The sequence below is a fragment of the Schizosaccharomyces osmophilus genome, chromosome 2, assembly GCF_027921745.1.
Source record: "Schizosaccharomyces osmophilus chromosome 2, complete sequence".
Classification (NCBI taxonomy): domain Eukaryota; kingdom Fungi; phylum Ascomycota; class Schizosaccharomycetes; order Schizosaccharomycetales; family Schizosaccharomycetaceae; genus Schizosaccharomyces; species Schizosaccharomyces osmophilus.
This window is the reverse complement of record NC_079239.1, coordinates 181,999-195,885: the sequence shown is the minus strand read 5'-3', so window position 1 is coordinate 195,885 and position 13,887 is coordinate 181,999. Positions and strand designations below refer to the sequence as shown.

Sequence of the window (13,887 nt, the reverse complement as noted above, 5' to 3'; positions counted from 1 at the left end):
GGTATGCTATGGTCTCCCGCGTCAGTTCTCGTGAACGACCAAGGCCTTTAGTATCAGAATCAATAATTGATGCTCCTAGTCAGCGATTCTACGCCATTGGCGTACTCATAGCACTTCAAGCTTACAAAATTTACGATCTTTTCAAGTTAGGGACTAGTAGTTATTTAGAGGGTTCAAAGACAAGTTTCTTGGTAAAATGGATACTAATAGACGCTTTATATTTGCAGATTTTACCTCGTTTCCGTATACCCTGGCTTTCGTTTCAGCCCACTACGACGATTTTGCAGATTGTCGCTTTTGCTACACTCAACCTGTTGCTGATTTCCATATCAAGCTTACGAGTAGTGACTCTTGGAAGTATTGTTTTTCCATATTGGAAAGAAAAAGAATACGCAATTGCAGAACATAAAATCAATCCTAGGTCTGTGCTACATAACTCTTCAAGGATTTTAGGCCAGTATACTGTACAGATCCTTCCAGAGGGAACTGCAAAGCTAAATCCTGATAACCAACATTTCTGTTTACCTGAAAATGGCAAAAATGACTTTGTGGAATTCGCGGTTCAGTTTAATTCAACCACCCCAAAATCAATCGTGTATTCCTATAGAGACTTTTCCTCTGATTTAGAAAGTGAAACTGAGCTTTCTGGCCGTGCTTTAAAAAAGCTTGTCACGACAAGCATACGAAATCCTAAAGATCCTCGTTTACAGACTATTTATATTAAGGCTAACAAACGTGGTTTGTATAAACTTAAAAAAGTGGTCGATAAATCAAATTTGGGTGTTCGGGTTGTGCGCTCTGAAGCTGTGGTAGTTAGTTGCCCTTCAGCAGCTTTAACCTCATCTAAATTTAGTGTCCACACTCATGAAAAATGTGTGGGTGACGAAGATTCGATCGAGTTAGACGTAATTGGTGTACCTCCCTTAAAGCTTTCCTACAAAACATGGGACGGAAAGCGATCCAACACTTACTTTATCGATTCCGTTGTTCCAAAGGATTATCGTTTGCATCCTTTGATGCTTTCAAACAATCCTAAAGACATCGCCTTTTATAAAGGTTTGGATATGCAGTATGCGAAATCTTCTGAAGTTCAAATTCCTATTGGCACCCCGTTAGAAACTTACGGGGAGTGGTTATATGCCATTGAAAATGTCACTGATGTCTTTGGAAATACTTACGTATTTCCTTCGGTTGAAGAATTTTTTGCAAAATATTCCAACAATGAAGATGAGTCCGACCAATTGTCTGATCACACTTACAAGGTTTTAGTTCATCAGAGACCCGAGGTCAAATTCCGTGAATGTTCACTTGAAAATCCTGCCAATCTTTTTCCAGGAAAAGATGTTTCTTTGTCAATCGCTACATCTTATAATTTAGCAGACGACTTGGAAGTTTCACTTGGTCGATATGATTTAGGTTTAGACCCACAAAATCTAACAGTTGCTCCCAACTCTCAAGATACTTATAAACTAGAGCCTCATTCGCCTTCTGTCAAAGTTAAAGAAACAGGCATTTATGTGCTTTCTGGAGTTTCTTCAAAATATTGCTCAGGAGACGTTTTAGTGCCTAATACGTGCTTGGTTGTGACACCACCAGAAACCAAGCTACATGTTGGCTTCGAGGAAATATCGGATCAGTGCGCCGGCTCTATAGGTGCGCGTGCCGATCTTGAGTTTGAAGGCACGCCTCCCTTTAAGGTCGCTTACCGGATGATCAAAGACAATAAAGCCTCCCGTATACAATATATCACGACCGATCGCACTCGCTATCAATTGAACTTTACTCCTAAGAGGTCAGGAAAGTACCGATATGTTATTTTAGGGGTTGAAGACGCCAACTACGGATACAAAGAACTTTCTGGCTCAGCTTACAGTAAAGAGCAAACTGTTTTCCCTTTGGCCGATGCCGCATTCGAAGAAAATACAAACGGAGAAATGAGTTCGATAGTAAAGAGCTGCTGTATTGGTGATACTATAAAGATTCCCGTCTCATTGGTTGGTTCTTCTCCATGGAAGCTTGAATACGAAATTCTTAGAAATAACAAACGCGAAAGCATTCAAGTTGTTGAGTCTAAAAATCAACGGTATATGATAGAGACACCAGCACTTATCCATGGTTCTCAATACACCATTACCTTAGTAAGCGTTGAAGATGCGAATGGTTGTAAGCGGGCTTTGAATACTGCTGACACGATAATAAAAGTACGTAGACAAAGGCCAACTGCTACGTTTTATTCCTCTGATGGAAACTATCGTTTAGAGTCTGTGCAAAATTCCATGCTGTCAATTCCTTTGCGACTTGCTGGCGAACAGCCTTGGTTTATCGAATATGATCATGTATCTCCCGATGGCAAACCTACTCGCTATCAAGCTGTTTTCCATGACCCCAATAGCCATCTTAACGTCAATAAAGCAGGAACATACTCGCTAGTTTCCGTTAGGGATAGCTCTTGCCCAGGTTCTATTCAAAATCCTCTACAAGCGTATGAAGTTGAGTGGCTTCCTAAGCCTTCTTTGTCTATGCCTTTGAAGGCTTCTTGGAAGACCTCACATGCCTACCATTACGAACAGGAACCTGTTTGTGCTGGTGAGGGTAGTGCATTTGATATTGAGCTTAATGGAGCTAGTCCTTATGTTCTAGAGTATGAAAAATCACTTGTTGATGAAAATGGCAGACACCACTCGGCTCAACGATCAGAAGTATCTACTATGCAAAATGGCGTTTTACTAAAGACGGATACATCACACTTTGGTACGTATAAGTATGAGTTCCTTCGACTGTCGGATGCCCTGTACGACAAAGTGGAGGCACGTACAGTTGATGAATGGGGTTCTCACAAATTAATAATTCACCAGAAGGTGAATAAATTACCGGTGGCTTCGTTTATGGAGTCCAATAAGCTTTACACATTCTGTATACATTCGGACAGTAACTATTTAGAAGAACAACAGATTGGTGTTAAGCTGAATGGAAAGGGGCCGTTTGCTATGGGATTTGAAATAAAAAACGAAATGACGGGAGCTGTGAATAAAATAACAGTGAATGAAGTGTATGGACCGGTTTACAAGTTTATATTTCCCAAGGATCAATTAACACTTGGAAAACATACAGTGCGCTTACTGCATGTACGTGATGGCAATGGATGTCAATCAAGTATACCCAAGGAAGATCCCATTGTAACGGTTAGTGTTGCAGAAAAGGCTTCTATGGTTCCGATAGAATCCCATGAATACTTTTGTGTGGGCGATCGACTTTCTTATGCTTTGCAAGGAGCGCCGCCCTTTGAAATTGATTATGAATTCAATGGCAACAAAAAACATGCAAAGAGTAACCAACACATTTTTACAAGGATAGCCGAGTTCCCTGGTTTGGTCACCATGAAGTCAATATCAGATCATGGTAGTCCTTGCCGCGCTGAGCTTGATCCCCCAATTCAAAATCGAGTGTACGACATTCCTACAGTAAAGGTTAGTGACGGTGGAGAGGTGATTGAAAACATTCATGAAGGCGATCAAGCGGAGATTTCGTTCCACTTTACAGGTACGCCACCCTTTTCTTTTACATACTGTCGAAAAGCCATAGGAAGGAAAGGACCTGGCAAAATTTTGGAAATGCACACAATCACTGGAATTTATGATTATGAATATAAGGTATTAAGTTCAACGGAAGGTGTCTATACAGTGTTAAGCGTCCAAGACAAGTATTGTCGCTATCCTCGTGATTCATCTCCCTTGAGTACATAAATAAAAGCAAAGTTGCCTTTCGGGAAACTTTGATTTGGGATATGGTAATATACTATGATATAGAAATGAAATAAAAATCGGACTTTCTTATTTCTGTTATGTGTCTTAACATAAAAACCTCGATCTGATTACTTTTTTAATGACAAGCTAGCAATATGAATTGCAATGTAAGCTCAGTTTTTTTCAAAGAAGCAGAAAAGAGACAAAAAGAAAAAGAAAAAGATAAATATAAATATATATTTTAATAAATAAAGCAAATTAAAGAGTACAACTATAAACAATAATCGTTTCGTACTGGAACCATCAAGCACAACTGTGGATTCCTTGGTGAATTCGTTCCCAATTTACGACACACCCGATCATGAAACTCGTGAAGACCTAAACAAAACTGTCAAAGAGTATTTTCTAGTTTATATAAAATCCACTACATTCCTTTATCCTCTTTGAAGGTGTACAAGAAAGCCTCGGGCCTACCAAGCTACACTTCATCTGTGACCCAACTTAGCTCCAACATACACGTCTTTTGGGGGTGTTGAGTGTCATTGTTCTTCAAGCAGTATGAATTCATTGTTCCTTCCGAAAGTAACGGCATCATGAATTGTCGGGACCTTTACGGAGTTCCGAAGTTTCCGCCGTCTATATATATAAACGGAAGGAACGAAGTTGCCAAGTACAACCTACTCTTTGGCACCAGAAAAAGAAATTCTACCAAGGCCGTTGAAATTGGTAGAGATTATCCATCTCATAGGAAACGGCGAACCAAAACCAAAAACGGTGCCTGTTGTCTTTCTTTTGTTTTTCATCTCTTTTGCTCTCTCTTTTGCGTTTTATTTATCTTCATTGTATTGTATTTAAAAAAAAAATCTTACAGCAAGTTCAATCTGTTTCTCATTTCGTACTCTAGACATTTGAACCTACTCAACGCTAGATAATATCCTTGTGTGTTTCCTTGTTTTCTTTCATTTATCTCAATTCGTCTTACTTGGGTTCATTTCATTCTGTTTTCCAACTTCATCATCATGCATTTCCTTCATTTAGCTCTTTCCCTCTTGACGGCCTCGTCAACTGCCTTTGCCCTTGAGCCTTTGACCGTCAAGGGAAGAAAGTTTTTTCAAAACGATACCCAATTTTACATCAAAGGTGTCGCCTATCAACCTAAAGTGGATGCCGAGTTCACTACTACTATTGTTGATCCTTTAGCCGATGCTGCCAACAAGAACTGCAGCGGTGACGCCCAATTGATTCGCTCTCTTGGTGCAAATACAATTCGCGTATACTCTGTGAACGCTAGTTTAGACCACGATAAATGTATGAACGCTTTTAAGAATGAAAGCATCTACGTCTTTTTGGACGTCGCAAACCCCTCTACCGGTATTGATCGTACAGATCCTACTTGGACCTCTACTGGATACGATGCCTACAAACAAGTCGTTGATGTTTTTTCCAAATACAACAACACTGCTGGCTTCTTTGCCGGTAACGAGGTTGTCAATAATGCTAGCAATGTGCCTTCTGCGGCTTACGTTCGCTCTGCCGTCCGTGACTTGAAGTCCTACATTAAGTCTAAAAAGTATCGCAGCATTCCTGTTGGTTATGCCGGTGCCGATATTCCTGGTATTCGTAATGAACTCGCTGCTTACTTAACCTGTAACGCTACCAAGTCCCCTCACGACAATGTTACTGAGGTTGACTTTTTGGGTTACAATAATTATGAATGGTGTGGTCAGTCAGATTTTTATAAATCTGGTTACGCTGCTCGTACAAATGAACTCCAAGACATCACTGTTCCCATCTTCTTCTCTGAGTTTGGCTGCAATATCATCTCCCCCCGTGTCTTCTCTGAAGTTCAAACAATTTACTCCAAAAACATGACCGACGTTTGGAGTGGTGGTATCGTATACGAGTTCTCTGAAGAAGTAAATGGCTATGGGTTAGTCAACATAACTTCCGACGGTGAGCGTGTAAAAAACACCGATTTTGAAAATCTACAGAAACAATGGGCTAGTATCAATCCAGAAAAGGTGTCAAAACTTTCTTATAATACCACAGATATCTCTCTTCCCGAATGTCCTACCAGAAACGAGACTAGTTGGCCTGTCACTTCTGAGGCCTTCCCAGTTACTCCCAATGCCACTTTCTGTGAGGATGCTGTCAAAAACCTTCACTGCTCTGTGCAAGGTGAAGCTGAAGGCTCTAAGATTGGTCAAGTCTTGGGTGAATTGTGCTACTATGACCAAGAAGCTTGCGCTGATATTAGCAGCGATTCTTATAACGGTCATTATGGAAAGTTCACTGGTTGCACTGGTAAGCAACAGCTAAGTCTTGCTTTGGACGCCTACACCAAGCACCATGGAGATGATGCTTGCAGCTGGGGTGGCATTGGCGTCTTATCCTAGATCAATCTTACCTGTGGAACTACGTTCAAACATTCACATAAGGTGGTGTTTTTCACTCATATATATTAACCGTTCTAACGCTGCATTTAAACTAGATATTGACCATTAAGGAATAAAATGTTGCTACATCCTTCAATATCTGAATGAGGAGTATAATTAAGGTAGTACAGAAATGCTATAGCGGTATCGTAGGCATCCTTTCCTGCTTCATGTGAATTTTTCCTATTCATCATAATGCTATAAGGGCCTCGATCTAGTAAAGACACACGAGAGCAAAGTTGACTAATTTTCGTACTAGTGATTTGTATTTTCTCGACCAAAGCTTGTAGATTAGAAGAGCCGTTGTCAATGACATGCCGAAGAAGTGGAGATTTTGTATACAGCACTTTGGTGTCATATACAGATTCAAACGAAGTGTAAAGTACATTTTTAAATTCATTATAGGTTTTTGGGAGATCTCCTTCGAAAATAGAAAACAAAAACAATAGATCAGCTAAACCATTGTGGCATATTATCCGCTTTCTCTTTGAAAGCAAGTAATCCCAAAGCTTGCGAAACCCAACAGCCTCGTCAAGTAATTGAATTCTTTTTTCATAGATAGTCCTTTTTTTTTGATCCACTGAATCCGCGTCAGGAATTTGACGTTTGAAAGGTGGTGAATTACGAGACTCAGACATGCGAATTTGAATGAAACTATTTTTCGATATGCTTTGGAGACCGACGTATTGAGATTCAACTAAATTGTGTATTACTTTCTGATAATAACGGTTTGATGTATCCACGTTTAAATAATCGCATGCGCCATCCCTGTCTAAATTTGAACGCCATTCTTCAATCTGAGCTTTGGTTTCTCTCACCAACGACTCTGCGGTAGCATCGAGAGATATGAATTCTGATTTCGTGTGCATTTGATTTTTAAATTTTCGGTAGAGAAATGATTCTTCTTTCTTAGATAGGTAACGTACACCCCCGTCAAGCTGCTTTTGAAAATCAAATCCATGTCGCAGAAGAAAAGCCAAACTTGATGTTTCCATACAATAATCTCTTCGAAAAAACAGGTTTGTATCTGTCAGAGGAGTAAGGTTAATCGTGTACGGAGTGCATGAAGCTGATCCATCCTTGGCAAAAGAAATGAAGGTTAATCCTATCTGGAGAATTGCATATTTCAAAGCCCTTTCTCGAAGACCCTCAAACTGTCTTATGAACGAAGTATGGTCTTCATTCATTAGTGAGTCTTGGTCATCCTTAGTTTTGCCTAATAGCCCTGAAAACTCACAATCGATAGCAATATAAGCTGCACCCTCAACCTCATTTTGTAAAATATTTAATTCTGTCACGAAATTATCACCGTTGACCTCCATTCAATTATCGTTTTTTAAGAGCTTCTGTGTCATAAGCCAAAGTAAGAAACAAAAGATAATACTTTAAACGGCTAACGTAATTGCTAATGTTTTAATAAATGTCCAAACCTACTATATAAACATATTACCAGATGTTTATAGATTTGGTAATGATGTACTCTTCGTGTAAGAAGTCGTTCCTATAGGCCTGAAAAAAGGAATATACAGATCGCTTTCATGTAACAGCCAGAAATCAGTAATTTTAAGATAATTTATTAATAAAATTTATTATGTTCCGGTCCGATAGCATGTTCCCAAAGATTGTATCACTCTATATTAACTAATTAAATAAAAAGCAAAAAAAAAAAAGGAAATTAGCATACAAATGAGTAAACATGATAGTCAGGAAGCAAAATAGTCAAGTCACCACTATGAGATGAACCATGCACATTATCAATTTCTTTCAAACTAAGTCGGTGGACGAAAACCTCGGGCCATAGCCGCCAAAGCCAACTTCGATTTTGGTTTCTTCGACTTTTTAGATGTTTTTTGGTCATCATCCTGCTTTTTCTCTCCTTTGGGCTTTTTTGGCTTTCTACTATCAGTCGGGTCACCAAAACTGCGCTCACGTTTATTCTGCGGCATACTTGAATCATCGGTCCCTTTCTGCTTCTTATCTTCCTTCTTTTCCTTAGACGGATCCTTGGGCAATATTGAGTTAATCATATCTGGTTTTTTTACATTGCCCGGACGTCGAGTTAGTTCCTTGTCTTTAGCAATATTATTTGAGCCTGAAGAAGTGGGCGCGTTAATAATCTCTTGTTTCGGTTCTGCATAAGGAGTTAATGATGGCGAACGCTCATTTCGTGGTAAGCTATCCGATTTCTCTCTAATTAAGTCATCACCCTCATTATTATGCTCCTTGATCGATTTTGAATTTGCCTTCCTTGTATCGGATTTCCAATGCAACAGCTGTTCAAACGTAACACGCATCCAGCACTTCCTTGTTTTGGCGTCCTCTATTAGGTTGCGAAAAACTTCATTCTGCATTAAAGGTTCAGTACTACCCACAATGTACAATGAAGATCTTGCTCTAGTCAAAGCAACGTTCAGACGTCGTACGTCTTGCAAGAAACCTATACCATTCCCCATGGAGCTCCTGACGCAAGAGAAAATAATAATGTCTTTTTCTTGTCCTTGAAAACCATCTACTGTATGTATGTCAAGGTATTTAAAAATGACAGATCCAAATTTTTTTTGAAATTGGTAGCGAAGTTCTTGAACTTGACTTCGGTAAGGTGTAACGATACCAATCTTTCCTTCAAAATCTATATTGATGAAGTTTTGTGAAAGTTTCTCATATAATAAAAGGACAAATGATGCTTCATCCGCGTTGTACAACGATTTAGATCTTGATATAGACTCTCTGCTAACCACATTAAAGAAACGATAAACACCAAACAAAGCGTCGTGATGCCAAGGTCGATCTGCAACAGAAACCATATTTGGTCCATCAATTAGCTTCGATTGGTAAAAGTAATGGCTAGGAAATTTGCTGATTTCCGGGTGCATTCGATATTGGATGCTTAAAAGATAAGTATTACTTGGGTTCCTTTTAAACATACGAACATAAAGTGATTGATCATAGCCATTTTTTGAAGCAGATTTCGAGAGCACAGTTGGTGGTAATTGGTTTGGATCACCGACCATAATGCAACGTTTGCATTCATATTTTAAAGGAATAAGCGAGCTAAGCTCAACTGCTTGAGCAGCTTCGTCTATTATTACCGTAGGGAAACTTATGTTAGCATTTAGCAATGTTTCATGACCACTAGCAGACAAAGTCGCGCAAACTACGTCAGCATCCTGAAGAAGTTGAAGTTGAATTTGTTTTTTAGCTACATCCATACTCCTATTAGCACTTTGCTGCCTGTTGCGCATTTCATCCAAGCTTTGTTCAAGGGCATTTTTTTGACGTGTAACTTCCCTAAGTTTTAGTTCCAGTGTGGAGCTATCCTTGCCAGCTTGGCGAACTGAATCAACACTTTCCCTTAACTTGTTACGTTCCAAAAGAATAGCGTCATGTTTCTTTCTGAGCTCACCAGAATCAGAAGATCCTTCATGCTTTTTTAGATTCGTGATTTCCATTTGTTTAGCCATCTGTTCTTCTAATGTAAACTCCTTTGCATGAACATTAATCGATTCTGTGAAACCTATCCGAATTACTTTGGGCATAAACTTTATTCCTTCATGATCGTATACACCGTCTTTTAATCGCATTAGAATTTCGTCTATCGCAGCATTACTAGGGGCGCAAATTAAAACCCTATTTTTCTGTTTTTGTTGAACAGGATTCAATTGCCCAGGGGCGGCAAATCGTAAACCCTGACCTTTTGAAGTCAAAATCGCACCGATCATTCCTAAAATAGTCTTTGTTTTACCTGTGCCTGGAGGACCTTGTACAAGCGTAAAACCTTCCCTACTAGAAGCTGCGCTGATTGCTTTTGCTTGCGGTTCATTAGTACCATAAGAACTCATGACTTTTTTTAAACCTTCATTGTCAGCGCCATCCAAGGATTTGATTACGTTGGCATTTAAGATATCTCTGGAAAGACTAATATATGAAAGTGACTTTAGCGCAGAGTATTCGCGCAGACTGGTTGTGGCACTAAAAAGTTTCTGTAAGTAGAACCTAGCACCCGGAATCATTTCTTGAAGGGATTTTGCATCAGAATTAACACGAACAAAAATATCAATTGATTCCTTTTTTCTTGTCAAAGACTGTATTTTAGCAAGAGTTGATGTATCGTTTTTTTCGGGCGAGCTAGGTTTTTTTGACTTGGATAACACGCATATGTCAGTATCACTGAGATATTGTAACTCAGTAATTGTTCTAGAGGTAAAACCTATTTCAACAAAATTATCAACCGAGGTACGACTATTCAATGTCAATTCTAAAGGTGTATATTGGCTTTCTTCAATAGCTGCACGAATTTGAGCCCAACATTCGTTGAATAAGAAAGGCATAAAAGTTTTTTCATAGATTTCTGGAGACGAGTATGAAGTTTCTATACTCCGGCAACTCAAATTTTTTTCATCCGCAGCTGTTTCAGAACTGAGCAGAGGGTTCCAGCTTAGTAGGATTCTGTAAAAACCTTGAATATCAGGAAACAAACGATGCCGAGAGGTATAAATGCTTTGGTGAGCTTCTCTATGACGTTGTGCGGGATGTACAACGTTGTTGGTCTTCAAGGAATTTATATCTAAAAGCTGTACCTGGCGGCGTGGAGCATTTGTTTTATTCTGATTGGAAGCATCACGCATTAAAGAGAATAGTCCATCGTTTTCGTTCTCCTTATTATTTGAATCTGAATCTGACTCGGATTCAGATTCAGATTCGGAAGATTCTGCATCGTTTGAAGTCAATTGTAAGTTCCTCTTAGGTTCTAAATTTGGCTTCTTTAATGGAGCAACAGCATCCAATTTGTTCAAAGCTCTATGTGACTGTAACTCCGATAAATCACCAATACCTAAGTTAGCAGGTTTGGACCCCACCTTTTGAATATAATTTCGGCGAGCGAGTTGTGGCTGTTCAGTCGTATCTTTCTTTTTTTCAAGCTTGGACAACATTTTTGACGAAAGAGTAAAATGATTTGCTGCTCCTTTGTCTTCATTAGCAGGAACAGGTTTAGTATGAGCTTGTTGAAGTTTCGAGTAAGGTATTTCCTGTTGTTTGGGTTCTTCATCTATAACATAAATATCTGGACTGGTTAAAGCCGCTTCTCCCACATTTGATGTTTCTTCTGTAGTCAAATGGAAAGGTTTTGTTTGTAAATGCTCAGGTAAATAAGGTGAAATGGCAAGAAATAAATCTTCACGTTCAGATAAAGCAAGAATCGTGGATCCATCCCCAGCTGTAGATGACTTTTGAATCATATCAACAGTATTTTGGTTGATCGGCAGAGATAAATTATTAAATAACTTCAGCATACCACAAATAATTCTAACCACTGAAGATAATAAATTGGAATCGTTTAGCTTAAGCCAGTACGAAAGTGTAATAAGAGAATTTAAAATCGAATTAGCTAAGGCTTTCTTAGAATCGTCGCTAGCTTCTGATTTGGAATGGGACACTGAAATATCAATGCCATTTATGAATTCAGAAACTTGATTAAAGCTCTTTATAAGCATTTGGCAACAGTCTAACGATACATGCATTATATCAACAAGAACATCCTTTTCTTTCTTTACCGGCCAGCTTGGTAGAACAATAAAGAAATGGGCAAAAAATTTCCATAAATTGTCCCAATATGCTTTTAAAGCATTACAATTTTCTTCATCCTTGAACGAAATGCTACTGCCATGTAATAAACCATTTAAAGGGTGAAAAAGGCGATTTATGAACATCTTTCCTTGATAAATAAGCCGCTTAACGCTGTTGAAATCCCTGTATTTGATCCATTGTGAATAGATATTTGAGAGTGCTCGAAGTGAATCGGAAAATCGATGTTTTAATAACTTGTCTATAGCATCGCTCGTGTTCTCAGCAACAGAAATTAAATTCACTATAGTCCAAGCATTATTTGAAATATCAGAAATTGGAGAAAAAAGAAATCCTAGCAAGGCGGAAAAATTGTAAGGATTATCCAACAAAGATTTCAAAGAAGAAAGATTCCAACGTTGAATAATTATCAACATTTTAGACAAAAACTGGTAAAATGAATCTACAGCTTTACTATAATCATTGGTTTCCGGCGAATCAAGCTTGTCTATGAGATATATAGAGGAGATGGATCGCAAAATAGAATTAGCCAAAATATGACTACGCTCGACGAGGAGAGAAAGTAACTTTTTCCAAAAGACAGATAAAGATTTCTCAGTAAATTTCAAGTCTAAGTTTCTTATTTTACGCTTTTGAGTGTAATTTCGATAAGTATGTCGTAAAGCATAAACATCAACATTTAGGCGATATTCGAAAGCCTTTCTAAATGAATGTTGCTCAAAAGGACTCACATAATCTTTAAGATTAGAGAAAAAGACATCAAAATTTGAGCATATAATTAATTGAAAGGACTCTACGTATGCTTTTTGTGAATCCTCGCAATGAGAAATAGTCTCAAAGTATTCATTGAAAAGCCAAGAATAAATTTCACAAATAGAATTAAACAGAGGATTACTTGCATACGTGAGTTCTTTGGCTTCGTTCAGAGGTACATTACACTTCTCGAGCAGTATTTGCACGCTAGGCATATGCTTTTCTAAAGAGATAGATTTTAAAAAAGGTATGGTCCAGTTCAACATTTCGCTCTCGCAGTCTTCATTTCCCTGTATCATCTGTTCCAACCAATGTTTATGAGCTTCGCTGTCAAAAACCAGGTTTATAAGTTGAGAAGGTTCAAGATTAGAGGCTCGCCAAAACACGGTTCTATAGCATTTTAATAAAAAATGCAAACAATTTACATAAGACGAATATTGACCCAACGGTGCTTTATTTAATCCGCGTAAGACAAAGGATATTGGTTCAAATCCATGTTTTCCCAAAGAGTCGAAATATTCAGACGAAACATTATTTAATAGAGCTGAAAACCCATTCAAGAAGCGCTTTACAAAACGTTCATTTGCTGCATTGCTAATTATAGCACGAATTTCCTCAAGGAAGGGTGCTTGAAGATTTAAGAATTCATTTGCAGGGATAATTTCAGAACCGTTGAGAATACCAAATGCCCATTTTCTCAAGGCCTCATCGTCAGAAAATAAAAGGTAGACGACCCCTGGGACCAACTTCTTAGATAATCGAAGAAATCCGGCCTCCAAAAACCTCTTTCGAAACAACGCAAAAAGGGTTTCATTTTTTAGAAACTCGACATTGTACAGTATTTCATAAAAAGCGCATAAAATTGGTTTCGAAGAGGTGCTAGAATCAACCTTTGGAATGCGTTGCAAAACCTTCGTTAGCCTGGAAACATCCCATTGTAATATTTTCTCAAGGACTATAGAAAGGGTATCTGGCTCAAAATTAAAAATATTGAGGCATATAGTCTTAAATTCATCAACTAAATGGTGATAGCTCAGTATGCAGGAAGGGCAAGCTTGAAGGCGTTCATCCAGATGCTTTTTGAACCATGTCAAAAAATCATTTTCATCCTGAAAAGAAAACAGGAAAAAGCATTCTCGTACAGCAATCTTCGATCGTGAATTACAAACCCAGTGAGCATCTTGGCGTTTAACGTTCAAATATGATAAAGCCAAATGAAGGACTTTATTAGAGCCCTTAAATGAAGGTGAATTCTGATTATCCTGAATTGATTGTTCTAGTTCTTGGAAGAGTTTCGAATCCTCCATAGCCGCAATGCTACTTGGGCATTATAAATTTATGAAGAAGTTTACTTGTAAATAAAACGAAGGCAT

At 38.4% G+C, this 13,887-nt stretch overlaps 4 protein-coding genes across 4 annotated transcripts; 2 read left to right on the top strand and 2 right to left on the bottom strand.

The window, feature by feature from the left end:
• Positions 1-8: 8 nt before the first annotated feature.
• Positions 9-3,743, top strand: pom152 (nucleoporin, transmembrane ring glycoprotein subunit Pom152; the record flags this gene model as incomplete). Its single annotated transcript, XM_056181386.1, has 1 exon — positions 9-3,743. One exon carries the CDS (start codon positions 9-11, stop codon positions 3,741-3,743), a length of 3,735 nt encoding a protein of 1,244 aa, XP_056038232.1.
• A 1,019-nt stretch (positions 3,744-4,762) lies between these two features.
• Positions 4,763-6,139, top strand: gas2 (cell wall 1,3-beta-glucanosyltransferase Gas2; the record flags this gene model as incomplete). Its single annotated transcript, XM_056181385.1, has 1 exon — positions 4,763-6,139. The coding sequence occupies one exon, from the start codon at positions 4,763-4,765 to the stop codon at positions 6,137-6,139; it is 1,377 nt and encodes a 458-aa protein (XP_056038467.1).
• An 86-nt stretch (positions 6,140-6,225) lies between these two features.
• tri1 (triman, ribonuclease involved in priRNA formation Tri1) lies at positions 6,226-7,500 on the bottom strand (the record flags this gene model as incomplete). The annotated part of the gene is made up of 1 exon (XM_056181384.1): positions 6,226-7,500. One exon carries the CDS (start codon positions 7,498-7,500, stop codon positions 6,226-6,228), a length of 1,275 nt encoding a protein of 424 aa, XP_056038468.1.
• A 447-nt stretch (positions 7,501-7,947) lies between these two features.
• On the bottom strand, positions 7,948-13,821 carry dbl8 (ATP-dependent RNA helicase Dbl8; the record flags this gene model as incomplete). Its single annotated transcript, XM_056181383.1, has 1 exon — positions 7,948-13,821. One exon carries the CDS (start codon positions 13,819-13,821, stop codon positions 7,948-7,950), a length of 5,874 nt encoding a protein of 1,957 aa, XP_056038235.1.
• Between the last annotated feature and the right edge of the window lie 66 nt (positions 13,822-13,887).